Source organism: Pristiophorus japonicus, chromosome 6 (genome assembly GCF_044704955.1).
Source record: "Pristiophorus japonicus isolate sPriJap1 chromosome 6, sPriJap1.hap1, whole genome shotgun sequence".
Lineage (NCBI taxonomy): Eukaryota > Metazoa > Chordata > Chondrichthyes > Pristiophoridae > Pristiophorus > Pristiophorus japonicus.
In genome coordinates, this window is record NC_091982.1 from 259577564 (window position 1) to 259593634 (window position 16071).

Here is a 16071-nt window from a genome sequence, read left to right on the forward strand (position 1 = left end):
TGCTGTTTCTTACAGCTTCACACTATGTGCTTGGCAGGCATCACACTTGGCTTCCCATTGGCTAGAATATCCCAGTAAAACCTGTACGTGCCTCAGATAGCACACTCCTTTGTCCAGTCCAGTTACTAACTGCTGCATCCAGCGATAGCACGATAAATTCCAAGTTATTGTCATCATTTAAAGGAACACTACACATTAAATCACCCCTACACTGTTCCATTTCATATGATATTAATACTCGACTCAGTTAAGCTGTCCTGTCATTTTGCATTCCCCTTACCTACAGCACCTTCTTTGGGTTTGTTGGTTTATGACTAAGTAGACTAGTTTTTTTTTTATTCCTTTATATTTAAAATATTGTTTTGTGTTCCCCTTTTTACATTTTCATATACTGATAACATTCCAGTACAGAGAAGGACAAGCAACCTATTACTCCGCATCTACCAATGCAACTCTGTACTAATAGGTTCTTAACAAGGCAGCATCCCCTCCTCCTCGAACCTGGTAGGTTCTTTGCTTGCTCCAGGTACCTCCTGGCCTGGCTGAGATCAGTCACTCACCGCGTAAAGAATCACAGGCACAAAATAGCATCCTACTATGACCAAAAGTAATATTCATGTAGGTTTGCTTGCATCAAACATTGGACTTGTCTGTTACTAACTGTTTTGGTTCAGGCAGTAAACTAGCACTATTGTCCTCTCTGTCGCTTTTTCAAAATGTTTTCACCGACTGAGATTAATTTTGTCAATTTTGTTAATAATTTTGTCAAAGTAGAGTGGAAAAAAGGAAACTTTCTGACCCAGTTGAAGCACTAAAGGAGAAGTACATGAAGCCTGCTCCAGGTTTCTTATTTCATCCACAGGTAAATTGATTTCCCTGTTCATTGACCCCAATTTCAGAAATGTTAATGCAGTGTTATCTCAGACTAATACTTTATGATTCAGTAACATAGTGTACTTTTGCCTGTTCTGAGTATATATACAAATGTTAAACCTCAGAAGCACTGTATTATTGTACATATGTAGGAGTATTAAACCAAGTAGCATTTTGTATTATTTTTTATTATATGCTAGGACTATTATGGTCCAGTTGCACAGTGTATTATTGTATTTTATATATAGGGTTACATACCCACATAGCACAGTGTATATATTTTAACTTTAAACCCCAGTGTACTGATATATATATATATAGATTATTTGTGGAAGTATTAAACCTGGTGCACAGCGTTTTATTGTTTATTATGTGTAGGATTATTATATCCAATAGTGACGTATATTATTTTATATTATATGTAGAAGTATTTTGCTCCAGTAGTACAGTGTGTTATTGTATATTATATATAGGAATATTAAACCCCAGTAACACAGTGCTTCATGAACTCATATTGGAGTGCTATATGTTTCTATGTGAACAGTTACGTATTTAATTTTCCAGTTTGAATAAAAATAGTTTACCATTAACATATTTTAAATTACTAGCCTACACCCTGTCAAGTGACAAATCTATATCTTAAAATATCACATAATTGTAAATATGGAGGGAGATGACAATAGGAGGTACCCAAATAGCAAAGCTCTAAAACAGGACAAAATGGAATCTATTGGCCCAGAAATCGCGGCCGCCCCGGGTCTGTACTGGATGTGTACGGACCCGTGAAGGCATCGCAAAAGCCGGTTTTCAGCGCAAAATGCACATGCGCTGAAAACCGGCTTTTCCGATCTGTCAAGCTCCAGCTTGACGGATCCTCCATATCTCAGCAGCCAGGACATTCGCATGGGCAAGATTGTGGTATTTACCCATATCTTGCCCAGCGGATGTCCTCAAAACTTTTGCGTCTGATAAAAGCAGGCGCATAGTCTACTTTTACAGGCGTAAGAGTTTTAAAACATACAAAAAAACAAAATAAAATTTAACAAACACATTTTATTGTTAAAAACACTGCCCACTATGGCAAGTTTATTTAAAAGCATAATTTAAAAAACTTTTTTAAAAATCGGAATTTTTTTTTTTTATAAGATATTAATAACGTTTTAATTTAAATTAATCTTAAATATGTAGTGTATATTTTCTATTTTTTATTAGTGTTTTGGTGTTTGGGGGCTGTTTCTTAATCATAATGGGAACTCCAACTTACGGAGTTCCCATTATTATGAATGAGAAAATACTGCACCTTGATTGGCTGCCCAGAGCCATGTGACTGCAGCTCCAACTTACGTCTGTCCAGACGTGCACGCGCTCCAATGTGCAGGGAGAGGAGGCCTCAGGACCGGGATCTCTTGTGGGTGCAGCAGAAACAGGTAAGTGCGCAGTTTTTTTTCCCCCTTTTTCAGTCATTCGCCCACAGGAAGACCTCAACCAGGATTTCTAGGCCATTATATTAGTAAAAATATAAAACTTTGGAGAATGTTTCTGGTTGTAATACGTGCAAGGTCTAGGAGAACTTTTAAAGTTTCTTTTTCTGGAAAAGCGTGCTAGTTGGTGTCTCAAAGCCTAAATTTCACCATCCTAGGATTGCTTGATGATGACAGTTATAGAATATGTAGTATTTGATCCATTCACTTTGTTTTATCGTAACCGCATTTCAGGGTCAAGCCTGTGCCAGATACTGCTCACATTGACCCAACTATATATTTCGACCTCTTCTCATCCTCCAGGCCTCAGTATCCCAGCACCTGACTAACATTTTGGCAACATTCACACTGGTCTCTCAATTTAATCCATGTGTGGTTTTAGAGCTCCCGGGGCATGGGGTGGGGGCAAATTCACGATGTTCATATTTATGTTAAAGATAATGGAGTACTGGGGCAGATTTCCAGCTTGCCACCCTGGCTTAAAAGTGGTGTTGCGGATCAGCAGCCAGTTATAGAAATTGCCTAAATTTGATTTTCATGGGAGACAAGTTGAAAATCTACCTCATGCCAGCCTGGGTTCACACTGCTATCATGATAACTTAATTGTATTGGCCTGAATTCAGTAGGCCTGGGGCATTACAACTGTATCATTATGCCACGAGACCAGTAATCCAGAGACTGTTAACTACAATTACAGACAATAGTTTCAGCTGATTTTTGTATTTTACTTGGGCATTTGTTTTCCACAAGACTGGCAATTGGTGTCCAGAATAACCTTTCAGCAAAATGTTGTTTTTAGTAAGGCAATTTTCCAAATCCTTTACTCATATACTTTTGATGACATCATAGTTACCCCAGTGTCCAATTCAAATTCACATTTCAAACCTTCTGATCAGACAGGGACCACAATTTTCCATTGCCCCATTCTATCATGGAATATACAGGAAGATGCATCTTTTCTTCATTCATCTCATCTTGTGGTACAGTTTCTTCTTCGAGTTCCTCGTTGGAATTGACGTATCTTTGAATCTTTATCTTTTCTTGGTATGACTTGGGGTCTTGATTGCTTCTCCCTGCCTCCAATCTAGCAGCACTGACTGGGTTCCAGTAAGACTTGGCTAAATGGCCCTACTTTGTGCAGTTATGGTATTTAACCTTCCTACTAAAACATCGGTCTGGATGACTTTTTTTTAGCATATCTCCAACATGATTGAGCGATTTTTATGTTCACTCCAGAGCTGTTAGACCCTATGGTCTGTAGGTCGCTATCTAGCCTGACAGATCTCCATCCCAAGTGCTACTTCGAGAGTTCTAGTGGACATGAATCTGTCTTCTACCAACAATTTCCTCTGTATTAATGTTTCATTCAAACCGCAGACAATGCGGTCTTTTACTGTATCTTCAAGAAAGAAGAACAACATGCATTTATACAGCGCCTTTAATGTAGTAAAACATCCTAAGGTACAAGGGAAAACCATCATCTCCAAGTCACAAACTATCCTGACTTGGACGTATATCGCAGTTCCTTCATCATCACTGGGTCAAAATCTGAAACTTCTTACTTAACAGCATTGTGGGAACACTTTCACTACACAAACTGTAGCGGTTCCAGAAGGTGGCCCTTGTCAGGGCAACTAAGGTTAGAAAATAAATGCTGGCCTTGCCAGCGATGCCCACATCCCAAGAATGAATATTAAAATAAATGTCTGGAACAGCAATAGAATATTGACCTGCTGTGTTATCATCTAAATCCAGTTCTCTTTGGGCACATTTTGTTCAATGCTCACCAGAGGAGGCATTTTGTCAGTGAAACATTTGCTGAGCTGGTCATATAATGAGTGTGAAGGCAATCCAAAGAAGCTCATTTTCAGACTTTCTCCTTCCAACAGTAGGAGAAGATAAGGTGACAGCAGTGAAACAAAGGGCTTATAATGTATTTTTAATAGTGTTTGAGGGTGAGAAATGACAAACTGAGAATCCATGACTCCCCTAGTTCCTGTATAAGACTATAGCACTATGATATTAGTTCCATTCCACCGTTGTGAACCATTTCATGAGGGCAACGTGCTGTGATATCACTTACTCAAAATCCTTAACGAGAAACAAAATATGCCATGGCAAATCCAATCGTCCAAATCAGAGCACAGAGTGTTCTGACTAAAGGAATAAGAAACAGATGAGAAAAAGTTATTCACAAGTCACTAAATGGAGAGAGAAGAAAATAATGTGGTGAAAGATTTGAAATAAAGTTTTCACAACCAATTGATTGGGCAATCTTTGAAGCAGTGCTAAGGTGCTAGTGTCTAATAAGCCCATATCATTCATTTCTACTCATGCAGAGGTGCTGCAGAACTGCTTCCTGAATGCTTCTTCAGTGCTGGTCTCCGGTCCCAGTGCAGATAGAAATTGCCGCGTTTATATTGCACGGCAAGTTCTATGACAACTGGTTCCACTTTAAAACATCTGCAATGCATAAGCCTATGCATGTGCAGTTGTTTTGGAATCACTGTTCACAGCTATTTAACTGGAAGTAGTGCCCTCCTCAACACGTGGCGAAGGTCTACTCAAGTCAGCGATTGAAAAAACTGCTTTACTGGCCTATGAGGGGTGAGTGCTTTGGCTACTCAGACCATTGACAACCAAAACATATAGGACTGAATTTTCGGCACCATTCTGCACCGTTTTTTGGCATCCGCTGTTTTTTGGGCGCAAACTAAAATCTGCAAGTTTTGCCAAAGTTTCTGCACCATCGTAAACTACTTACGGCCGATTTTTTTAGTTCCTGATTTTTTTGACGTCCTTGGGGGTGCCAGTTGCTGGCAGCGCCATTTCTGTCCATTTAAGCAAGTTTGGCCAACTAGGATTTTTTTCAAAAATGGCACAATGCACCATTCTGAAAAATCTTATCTGAACTTGAGAAAATCGGTGCAGAGAAGACACCATTGTTTTAGTGGAGCTGAGTTAGGTTTTGGAAGGAGGAAAGAAGACATGGCACCGGGGGTGGGGGGCCATTTGGCCCAGGATAGCACCGGGTGCGGGGGGGGGGGGGGGCCTTTCGGCCCGGGATAGCACTGGCACCAAGGCTCTACAATTGCTTATGTGTTGCTGCATTTTGTATGTTTCACTTTCCAGCCTCAGCCCTTCGTTACCCTGGCAACCTCAGTTTTACGGTGCAGACCTTAAGCTCCACCCACAGAGCGTAGGGACAATTTTGCGCCGCTCTAAAATGAAAGTTTATTCTGGCGAAACGTACAACTTTTTTTTGGCGCAGTCTGCCACTAAAAAAAATCAGACATACATCTACAACTGCGCCAAAAATTGGCAGTGTGGAAAATTGGCCCCTAATAGTTCCAGTTTAGAATCATGAAACATAAAGGGGAGGTGTGCTGATTTAAAAAAAAAGAACCCTCCGATTTCCTTCTGCGCCCCGTTGCCGCTTCGAACGTGGGGTTCGTGCCGTGATCAGTCAGCCCGGCACTCTGCTTGAGTGCCGGGCTTATTGGCATGACACCCCCGCTGGCCAGTGGTCCAGATAGGACCCTTTCTTTGCTGCAGAGTTTGCAGCTTGGGCCTTTCCCTTTAATTAAGGGAAGAGCCCCTCCTACACGGCTCGGTGCGTAGCGATGTGCCCCGCTGCCCGCTCCCAATGCACCAGCCCTGCTACGACATCAGAAAAAAAGTGGAACACTTTTATTTTGTGCTCCACTTCCTTTCGGGTGCGGTAACCCTAATTCCTCGAGGGAGGCAAGACTTCTGTGCCTGGGGAGTGTTACCACCTCCCCCCTCCCCCGACCAACTTTACCCCGTAGATGTCTTTTGTATGTACCCTCACTTGTACTTCTCCCATATTTTTCAAAGGCAGAATGAGAAACATTTGCTGAGACGAAACCAGATACAAATCATTAAGCTGTTTTATTTCACAGGCAATAAGTGAACATAGGTTATAAAAGTCACTGTAAATTCTACTTACTTAGCTCAATCTCACTTCTCTCCTCAAGAACATTTGCAAGGAATTAGGAATGCTTGTGTTTCCTTCAGACTCTGTTGCTCGCAACAAACATCTTTGAATGAGCAATGGTTTCAACCAGAACATCAGTCCCCATTCTAGAATAAAGTTGTGCCAACCAGAACAGCAGTCTCCATTCTGGGATCTCTGTTGTAAAGTAGAATATGGAGCACTGTTGATTCAAAGTAGACTTATCCTTTCTGGGTTTGGTGTCACTATGAATATGCCTATTATGCAGTGGAGTGATTTAAAAACTAACCTTTTTGCATCCATCCCATCGTCCAAATAACTGGGAAGTCAAAAATGATATCCAATTCCAGCTAGTCAGTGGCAAGAACTGTCACATCTTCGCTATGTCCACTGGGCAAGTAACTCAGTTCAATCCCAGCAACTGGCCATCATTGCACCAAAGTGGGATTGGGCACATTCATGTGACCTACAGTCATTGAGCAATGTATATTTCCCCCACTGCCCCCCATCCACCAGCAGTTGAAGTGGGGTTCCTTAGACTGAAATAGTTGATAGTGCTCCAGACCCGCTGTTGGAAATATTCATGAGAATTTCTAATTGAATTTCCCACTGCTCTTTTGTCTAAACCGATTGATCACCAGCTGGCAAAAATTGCTGGAGCTGTGGTGGAATTTTAAACTGGGTGGATTTCACGTTAATTCCCTCTCACAGCTATAAATAAATAGAGTGGTAGTACATGAAGCACTGCAGACTATTGATTGCAAAATAACCACTGGATTGCAGCTTTGCGATTCTTTAGTCACTTCTGTGAATTGGAAGAATAGGCATGGAAATTCTTTCTGACTTGGGTATAATAATTCAAAGCCAAAGTAATATTGTTACCTTGGTAACTTAAAATATATTGTGTGACAGCTCTTTTCATTTTTAGTAACGTGTTTCACTGATCATGTGTTTATGTGTCTAAGGGTCCACAGGCAAAATATTGAGATATTTAACATAGATATAATAATTATAAATCAAAATAATACCCAAGATTAGAATGTGAATATAAGAGTTATGAATTATTATGTTTTTATATTTATAATGCAGGGTTTAAGCTGCCATAAATCAAATAGACAAATGCTATGTCACTGTTTGATATAGGCTGATCATTTCTATCTTAGCTAAATGTCCAAATAGTCAACCGATTCTGCTACATACATTGCCATTAGTTTACTTATTATATGTACTTTTCTATAAAGGTTTTAAAATACTGTCAAAATCTGAAAACGTTACACTAGCTGTTTGTGTTAATAGCTTTATGCATAGTTACATAAATATGCATTTTTGTTACAAATATTAACCTATAATAAAAGGGTTCTGTTGAGCATTCATCAGCTAATAGGAATCGTGTGACAATGCTAATTGTTGGTGTCCTTTTCTAGAAAACTCTGGTCAATATCAATCACATGTTCTTTTAAACATCAATGATTTTTGTAAGGCCAATTCGACGCTACTTGTAAGCAATCTAATTGGCTGCTGGTAAACCAGGGTTCTTTGTTTGCCAGGGTTCTGAACCAGTGCCAATAAAGTTCGGCTGGATGTGGGTAGAGAATTGGTTGGGTCTCATTTTCTGCAAAACTGGTGACCTCCCATCCGCTTCCCTCCAGCCACCATTTTGACCACCATTGCTATAGAATCCCTCTTTATACACACTGAAGACATTTTTATGCAGCGTTTTTGATGAGCTTTCCATATCCGGCTGCACACCCACTTCAGCTTCAACACCTGATTCCAGGATGGCCTTTGCTGTATTAACCAACAGTCTTCCTGGCTGACAATACAACCCAGTTTTTTTTTCACCTCCTCTTGATATACTTTCTGTTGAGTTTGTGTTGTGAGAGTGGCTTGCACAGTACTAATCAACGGTCACGAGTGCAAAACTGTACTTAGTGGCTGTGATTAGCGCCCAGCCTCCAACCTCTGACTCCAGACCGCTTGCACATAGTCACACGGGAACTCCACTAGTTTCAAAGAATTTCAAATTAGCTTTGTCAAAGTAAATTCCTTTGGTAGATTATTCGACCCCCAATAAATTAAATTCTAACCAATTATAATCTCTAATTATAACCTTTAAAGATGCTAAAACTTGAGTACACCTCTTTAATACAATGATCAAATGTAAGTTGATTCTCCACTCACTACTCTGCTGCTGATGCCACATATGTAATGCTTATTAGATTACATCATCCAGCTGAATGGTTCATATGAAAAGGAGAGGAAACGATGCAAATTAAACTAAACATGGACTTATGATTATGATTTTATTTTGATGAGTTTTAAAACGGTAACTCTTTTCATGCCTCTTTTTGAGGTATGCTGTTAATTGGATTTTAAAAAAATTCAAAATGTATATATTTAATACATTACCAGTATTGCCGAACTGTTCCACACATAGCTCATTTATGCACCTTGATAGACATTGGATACCACAAAAAGGCATTTGGCACTCGCAACTTGAATATAGACAGACAACGTCCGGAAATAAAGTAATGGGAGGGAGTCCAGAGGGTCGATTTTGGGAAAAACTTCCATGGAATGTTTGTTTAAATTTTTCTATATGGAGTATTACCTCACAGTTATTTTTTAAAATTAATTACAAAATTCATCATTATTACAAAAAACAGTGATGTTTAAAAATATATTTTTAATTGGCTTTGTTAATAATTCAAACACCAACAGCATGGGATAACTTAGAAACTAGTAAAACAGATTCCTGAACAAAATCTACAATCAAACTAATCCCTGCTAAACCACTAGAATGAGAGGCTCGGATGGCAATAAATAAACAGAAATGATGATGTTTCAGAATCCAGCTATCCTGGACATTACTTATTTGGGTTTATGCTGAGAGAGGCAGTACGAATCTGGTGTCATCAATCTAACATCAAAAAAGCATTGTGAAGAAATGATTTGAGGCCTCCGTAATAACTCTGATGTTTAAGCTTTTGAAAAAAAATCTCATCAGCGGACATGCAAACAATATCATTTGTCATTTGTAAACAATTATGGCAGCTGAAAGAGATGCAGTTTGTGGATTGTAATTTATTTTTGTATTTTGGTCCTACTCCCTAGTTTCGCTTGCCTGATCAGAGAATTTGGGTAAGTTCCTCTGCTTATAATTCCAAACCATAATTCATAAAGATCAAAATGAAAGGTTTATTAAATGGTGCATAACTCATGATGATTTAAAATCCCCTGCCCCCCCTCCCTACCCTCCACAAAATCAAAATGTAAATGTTTGCCATTTTACTTCAGGATCAGATTGCATTACCATAATCACAAGCAGTATTTAAGTAATTCACACAGTATCAGAGTTATAAATCACTCCATCTGGTAACTCAAACGATAGCAGGGCCTCTCAAAACCCACTTGTATTTATTTCTGTCACCGATAGATTAGAACCAGTGAATAGCAGAGTTTGTAATAATTGCTTAGGCCATTGTTGATCATATCTTTGCTTTCACAAAAAAAAGTTTATAAATATTTGCTTTTGTCCAATGATGGCGACGTCTGCATACTTGATTTGTGCTGGGAATAGAGTTAAATGCTGGATTGCATCAGTACAAGGTTAACAGCCTCAGTGGGATTAGGAGGGGGTGGTATTATTTCCTTATTCAGACATCTGGCTGTAGATAAGATCAGCGATTGTGAGAAAGTAAATCACAAATTATTCAGCTGCTAAGTAATACTGTCATTCACTGATATTAAGTAGGTCTTACATCTATGTAGGGCAGTAACTGCTGCGATTTCACTCCCTGGGGATCTTTGAACAAATATGTTGGGTTTTTTTTAAAGCTGTTTGATGTGATATGTGCTTTTATCAAATTATAACTTTGTAAAAGTAATATTTTCCTCTAATAATTTTTTTTTTGGCATTTGATAAGCCAATCCAAACCTGATATTGTTAATATAACCAACCACTTGTATCACAAATATGAAGGGCCCTAATTTATTCCTCACCTGATCCAATAGAGGGGCAGTGGTGGTAAGAATGCTTTGGATTACGATTCTATCCTGCCCAGCAAGGTAATCCCAAAGTTGCTGTGTAATTAGATGAATGACTATGAAGCACTCTAGAACTATAGACTAACACTACAGTGTCTCCATTATACTGAGAATGCAGCATTCCCTTTTTCCAGAGATTGGCGGTTCTCTGCTAAAGTCTGTACCATTTCTTCTTCGTGATGTCCACTCGCGTGTACTGTCCCTTGAATGGCAATGTTGCTGTTCTGGTCATTGTATATACCATTCAAAAAGAATGTGTTTATAATTTTGCCATGCAGAGCCACCAGAGTATTCCTTCCTCCCAGAATATCCAAAGATTAAACACAGTAAACTTTCCTTACGTCATTTTGCCATTAATAAGATTAATGCTATTAAAAATGAGATTTAAAAATACTTATGTTGCATTTAATGTTTGAAACCACAGCAATATTAACTTCCAGCGAACATTACACACAGAGATGAATTCTTTGCCCAAAAGTGCTTTATCTTTCAGAAATGTCTTTTCACATTTCATTTGGTTCTTACTGCAGTTATCAAATTATTTGTTCTTTTATTGTGGTTGCCCATTACTGACAGTTTTGATTGTGAATCAGTACTGAAACAGTATTAGCAATTGGTTGCTTTTTAATTTATGGAACTGACCACTGAAGGAATATTGCAACAAATTTAAAGCATTTTTAAATAATAACCACGCCTCCTCGATTAGATTCAGAGTCATAATTGAGATTTTCAACAAGGATTATTAAATGTATCCCAGCTTCTCTGATGATATAATGCACAGTGCCTAGATATCCACCTCCCATCAACCTTCTCCTGAACCCTAGCAATCGTATTAAAGTTAAATCCCCCTCTCAGCAGATGGATATTACATTGTTAAGAATGGGTCAGCATAGTAACTACACATTTTATTTAGAAAAAATCTGTTCCTGTTCTCGGAATGATTTATTTCCAAACCATTTTCCAGAAACTGCTTCTGAGTATGAATTATTAATAAAATAACTTCCTATGTATTCATTATCCTTTCCCTTAACTAGTCAGTGTAAGACCTTTCCACCCTTTTGTCATAACTAGGTGTCACAGGTTTAAGATTTCTCCTTTTTTTTATGCTTTAATTGTTATCCAGTCATCTTTAGTCGTTTCACTAAAAGTGTGCTCTTGTTTAAAAAAAAATATTTTGTATCAAAATTAATTTGTAATAATAACAAAATAAAGTATTTTGCATATACTATCAGATATATATATAATATATATTTAGAAATCTATGGATTGACAAAACATTGGCCTGGGGGGGCGGGGGGAAGATTTCCCTTGTAACACACAGCAGCATCATTATTACCTATGTCTGCCCTTTGATCTGTGATGTCAGCATCCTTCATATTGACAAATGTGCTGTCCGGTTGCATTGTGCAGGGAATGTTTTAGCAGCTATGAGTGATTATGAATCAAGCCTAAGAGCAGGCAGACCCCAGTGCCTTCCAGTGCTTTCACATTTGCTGTGTGACAAGCAAATGCATCTAGACTTTCCTTGGAGATTTTCAAATGTTTGATGAAAGACATTTCGCAAATTGGCAGAGGTGCCTTGTACAATGCAATTTGTAACTAGCATCGAGAGTTATAGTGTGAAAGGGAGAGAGTGGGCGGCTGGAGCAGTCTGCAGGTTTTGGAATGAAGGTACTTACTGTAAATGTAAACAATTAATTGGGGAAGTATAAATACATCAGCTGCTCCATTGCATAAAGAGGAGCCAAATCTGAAGGATAAATCCACACTCCACAAGGCAGCTTCCCCACAAACAGTGAAAAGTGGACAAGCTGTGTGGTCTAATTGTATAATATTAATAAATGTATTTATAGTCATCTTGGCGGCATATTTTTATCTGCTTAAATATTTCAAAAAAGTGTCAGATTTTTTCGCAAACCCTGGCTTATTTAGTCAGACATTAATACCTGTATTTTCTTGATAAAATGTAATTTATTTTCTCTCTCTCCCCCACTTCTTCCCCCACATGTCAGATGTCAGCGATTGAGAACATGGCAGAGAAGCTGGAAGGTTTCAGTTCACTGAAGCCAGAAGCCAATGACCTCCTACGGTCTGTCCCCTCAATGTTTGACTTCCGGGCTCCCCCGTCTGTCATTCCCGAAAGCCTGCTGCGAAAGGGGAAGGAGCGGTATACCTGCAGGTAATCACGGTCCCCACAAAAGGAGAAATATGGTCGCAGCGACACTTGAATCGTTTCCATGCATTTTCTTCCGCAAATAACCATAACGAAGTAATGAAAATGGCAGCCATACATTGTTATCTTCTAACGAGAGTGAAAATAGGAAAGTACAGGTACAACGTCTGAAATCCGGAATCCTTGGGACCGAGTCCGTGCCGGTGTTTGGGTTTTTCCGGATTTCAGATAAGAAAATTAATAGTCTTAAATCGGGAATCCTCAGGACCGAATCCATGCTGGATTTCGGGTTTAGCCAGATTTCAGACCTCACCGCGATCGAATCCTTGCCGGATTTTGGGTTTTGCCAGACTTCAGACCTCGCTGCCCGCCAATCCTCTGTTCCTAACCGCTCGCCAAAATATCCTGTTTTCGGACAATTCTGGTTTTCGGAATTCCAGATTCGGGACGTTGCACCTGTATAATTTAATTGAAATCAGTTTGAATATTGTGTACAGTTTTGTGTACAGTAATCTGATGAAGGACGTTCTTGCTATTGAGGGAGTGCATCGAAGGTTCACCAGACTGATTCCCGGGATGGCAGGACTGACATATGAAGAAAGATTGGATCGACGAGACTTATATTCACTGGAATTTAGAAGAATGAGAGGGGATCTCATAGAAACATATAAAATTTTGACGGGAATGGACAGGTTAGGTGCAGGAAGAATGTTCCCGATGTTGGGGAAGTCCAGAACCAGGGGTCACAGCTTAAGGATAAGGGGTAAGCCATTTAGGACCGAGATGCGGAGGAACTTCTTCACCCAGAGAGTGGTGAACCTGTGGAATTCTCTACCACAGAAAGTTGTTGAGGCCAATTCACTAAATATATTCAAAAAGGAGTTAGATGAGGTCCTTACTACTAGGGGGATCAAGGGGTATGGCGAGAAAGCAGGAATGGGGTACTGAAGTTGAATGTTCAGCCATGAACTCATTGAATAGCGGTGCAGGCTACAAGGGCTGAATGGCCTACTCCTGCACCTATTTTCTATGTTTCTATGTTTCTATTTAGGACCGAGATGAGGAGAAACTTCTTCACTCAGAGAATTGTGAACCTGTGGAATTCTCTACCACAGGAAGTTGTTGAGGCCAGTTCGTTAGATATATTCAAAAGGGAGTTAGATGCAGCCGTTACGGCTAAAGGGATCAAAGGGTATGGAGAGAAAGCAGGAATGGGGTACTGAAGTTGCATGTTCAGCCATGATCGTATTGAATGGTGGTGCAGCCTCGAAGGGCCGACTGGCCTAATCCTGCACCTATTTTCTACGTTTCTATATTCCCAGCTAACTAAAACCAAATCACAGTGCATTTGCTCTAAAATAAAAATGTAATTTTGGGATACCTAGCAGGATCACTCGACAAAGTGGATTGGAGCTTGAGTCTTATCCACAAGACTAATTGATTCCAGCACTGCCTGATAGTGGAATCTAGTTACCTCATTGAGGATAATGGCATCACTCCTAGAGTGCCCTATCACTGGAACCCACTTGCTTTTCTGGGGAAAATGCTGCCACTCCCAGATCAAGCTTGGTCCCACCTGCATTTTTGGATAGGGACAGTTTCTTTAGCTGTGTGCCTGACCACTAGGTACAGCATATTCCATCTTCACTTGTATTTCCTCCCATCACTGATCATGGGAGTGGATTAGTGGCAAAAATGGCTGAGAGCATTTTGACTTCTCAGCTCGAGGAAGCTACCCGTGGGAAACGATAAATGTGAAATCAAGAGCAATTATATGAAATATAAAGAGAAAATGCTGGAAGTACCCATCATATCAGGCAGCATCTGTGCTCAGAGAAACAAAGGTAACGATTCAGGTCGATGACCTTTCATCAGAACTGATAACTCAATCATATAAGTCATTCTTGTTTAGATGACCCGGGAAACATCCTAACAGCGACACACGTCTGAGACTATATAAGTAAATAGGCTGATCATATCCAGTCCGAAAGTTATTTTTTATATGCTGAAACAGACTAGGTTCTATTAATCACTGAGATTGGTCGAGTCACATGTCTGTGAGTTAAAATGGAATGCCTTCTCACTGTGTGTTAATTTATGATGTGCATAAAAAATAGAGCAGCCATGATTCTCGAGGGGTGATTTTCACCTTGGGCAGTAAGCTGGTGGAGCAGAACACATTGATGACTACTCACATTGATTTCAATGGCAATGAAAATTGGGCGGATCTCTGGCAGGTCAACATGCTGTGGACCAGTGTTGGACAGAGATGTAGAGCTCAAGGGGATTGCAAAAATAGCAATGAGTTAGGCAATGAAAACATCAAAACACATGGATGAGGATTTTGAAATCAAAGCACTCAGGACTACAGTCTTCAAAAATACAAAATTCTTCCAGGGCTTGACAGGGTAGATGCAGGGAGGATGTTTCCCCTGACTGGGGAGTCTAAAACCAGGTGTCACAGTCTCAGAATAAGGGGTCGGGCAATTAGGACTGAGATGAGGAGAAATCTCTTCACTCAATTGGTGGTGAATCTTTGGAATTGTCTACACCAAAAGTTGAGTATATTCAAGACAGAGACCGATGGATTTTGGACCCCTAGATTTAAGGGAATTGTGGGATATAGGGATAGTGTAGGAAAGTGGAGTTGCAATCGAAGATCAGCCATGATCTTATTGAATGGCGGAGCAGGCTCGAGGAGCTGAATGCCCTACTCCTGCTTCTATTTCATATGTTCTTATGATGAGTTCTCTGCTATTTTGAAGATAGCAGTTTACTGAATACTGGACGCACTGGAGACTTTCCACTCTGGCTAATACTGTACTCATTGGAGATTCTCCAATCTGGCTAGTACTGTACTTAATAGAGATACTCTAGTGTGTCTAGTAAAGTACCCAGTGAACAAGTTGGGAGACTGTCTGGTTTGACTCATTTGTTCATGACTAATTTTATCATCTGTGTATTGTGCACTTGGATGAAAATCAGAAGTAATTTTTTTTTTTGTTGTGTCTATATTTGATTTTATCAAGTCAGAACACAAATAATATCCATTTGTGGTTGATGAGGGGAGCACAGCCATTATATCACTAGCCTGTGTCACAGTGATGGGACGTGCTATCCTCTACATGGCAACTTACCAATCTCCACTTTGTAATTGCAAGGAAGTGCTGAGCAGAGGCCAAATGCCTCGCCCTAGGGAGGGAGTGAAAATCAAACAGAGGATGACCCCAGCAGGCTGCTCTTGCACACCTCCGGGTGGTCAATTTTAGAACAACACTGGTGGAGACCTGGAGAAGATCGCACTCTCACCTGGAGATGATACACAATGCTGGGGACCTTGAAAGCGAGACAGTTCAAAGAAAGCAGCCTGAAATAAGGGCATATTACCAGATAAATGAAAACAATTGATGCTGTACAATTGTGTGCTCCTTGTATGCAGGGAGTTTGAGCATTTCTGAAAACCCCCTTTTGCACCCGAATTCAGGAGGCGACAGCCAAACTACTTCGTTGCCAGGAAAAGC

General features: G+C 39.8%; 1 protein-coding gene across 3 annotated transcripts in view; it reads left to right on the forward strand.

Annotated features, from left to right (window-relative positions):
- mecom (MDS1 and EVI1 complex locus) overlaps positions 1–16071 on the forward strand; it is a 462101-nt gene that overhangs the window by 414800 nt on the left and 31230 nt on the right. For 2 of the 3 annotated variants that reach the window (XM_070882495.1, XM_070882492.1), the window contains exons 8-10: positions 775–862; positions 9445–9471; positions 12390–12556. In XM_070882495.1, coding sequence (XP_070738596.1) covers positions 775–862; positions 9445–9471; positions 12390–12556 — 282 coding nt within the window. The remainder of the gene's footprint in view (positions 1–774; positions 863–9444; positions 9472–12389; positions 12557–16071) is intronic. The other variant, XM_070882493.1, reaches the window with a different exon arrangement.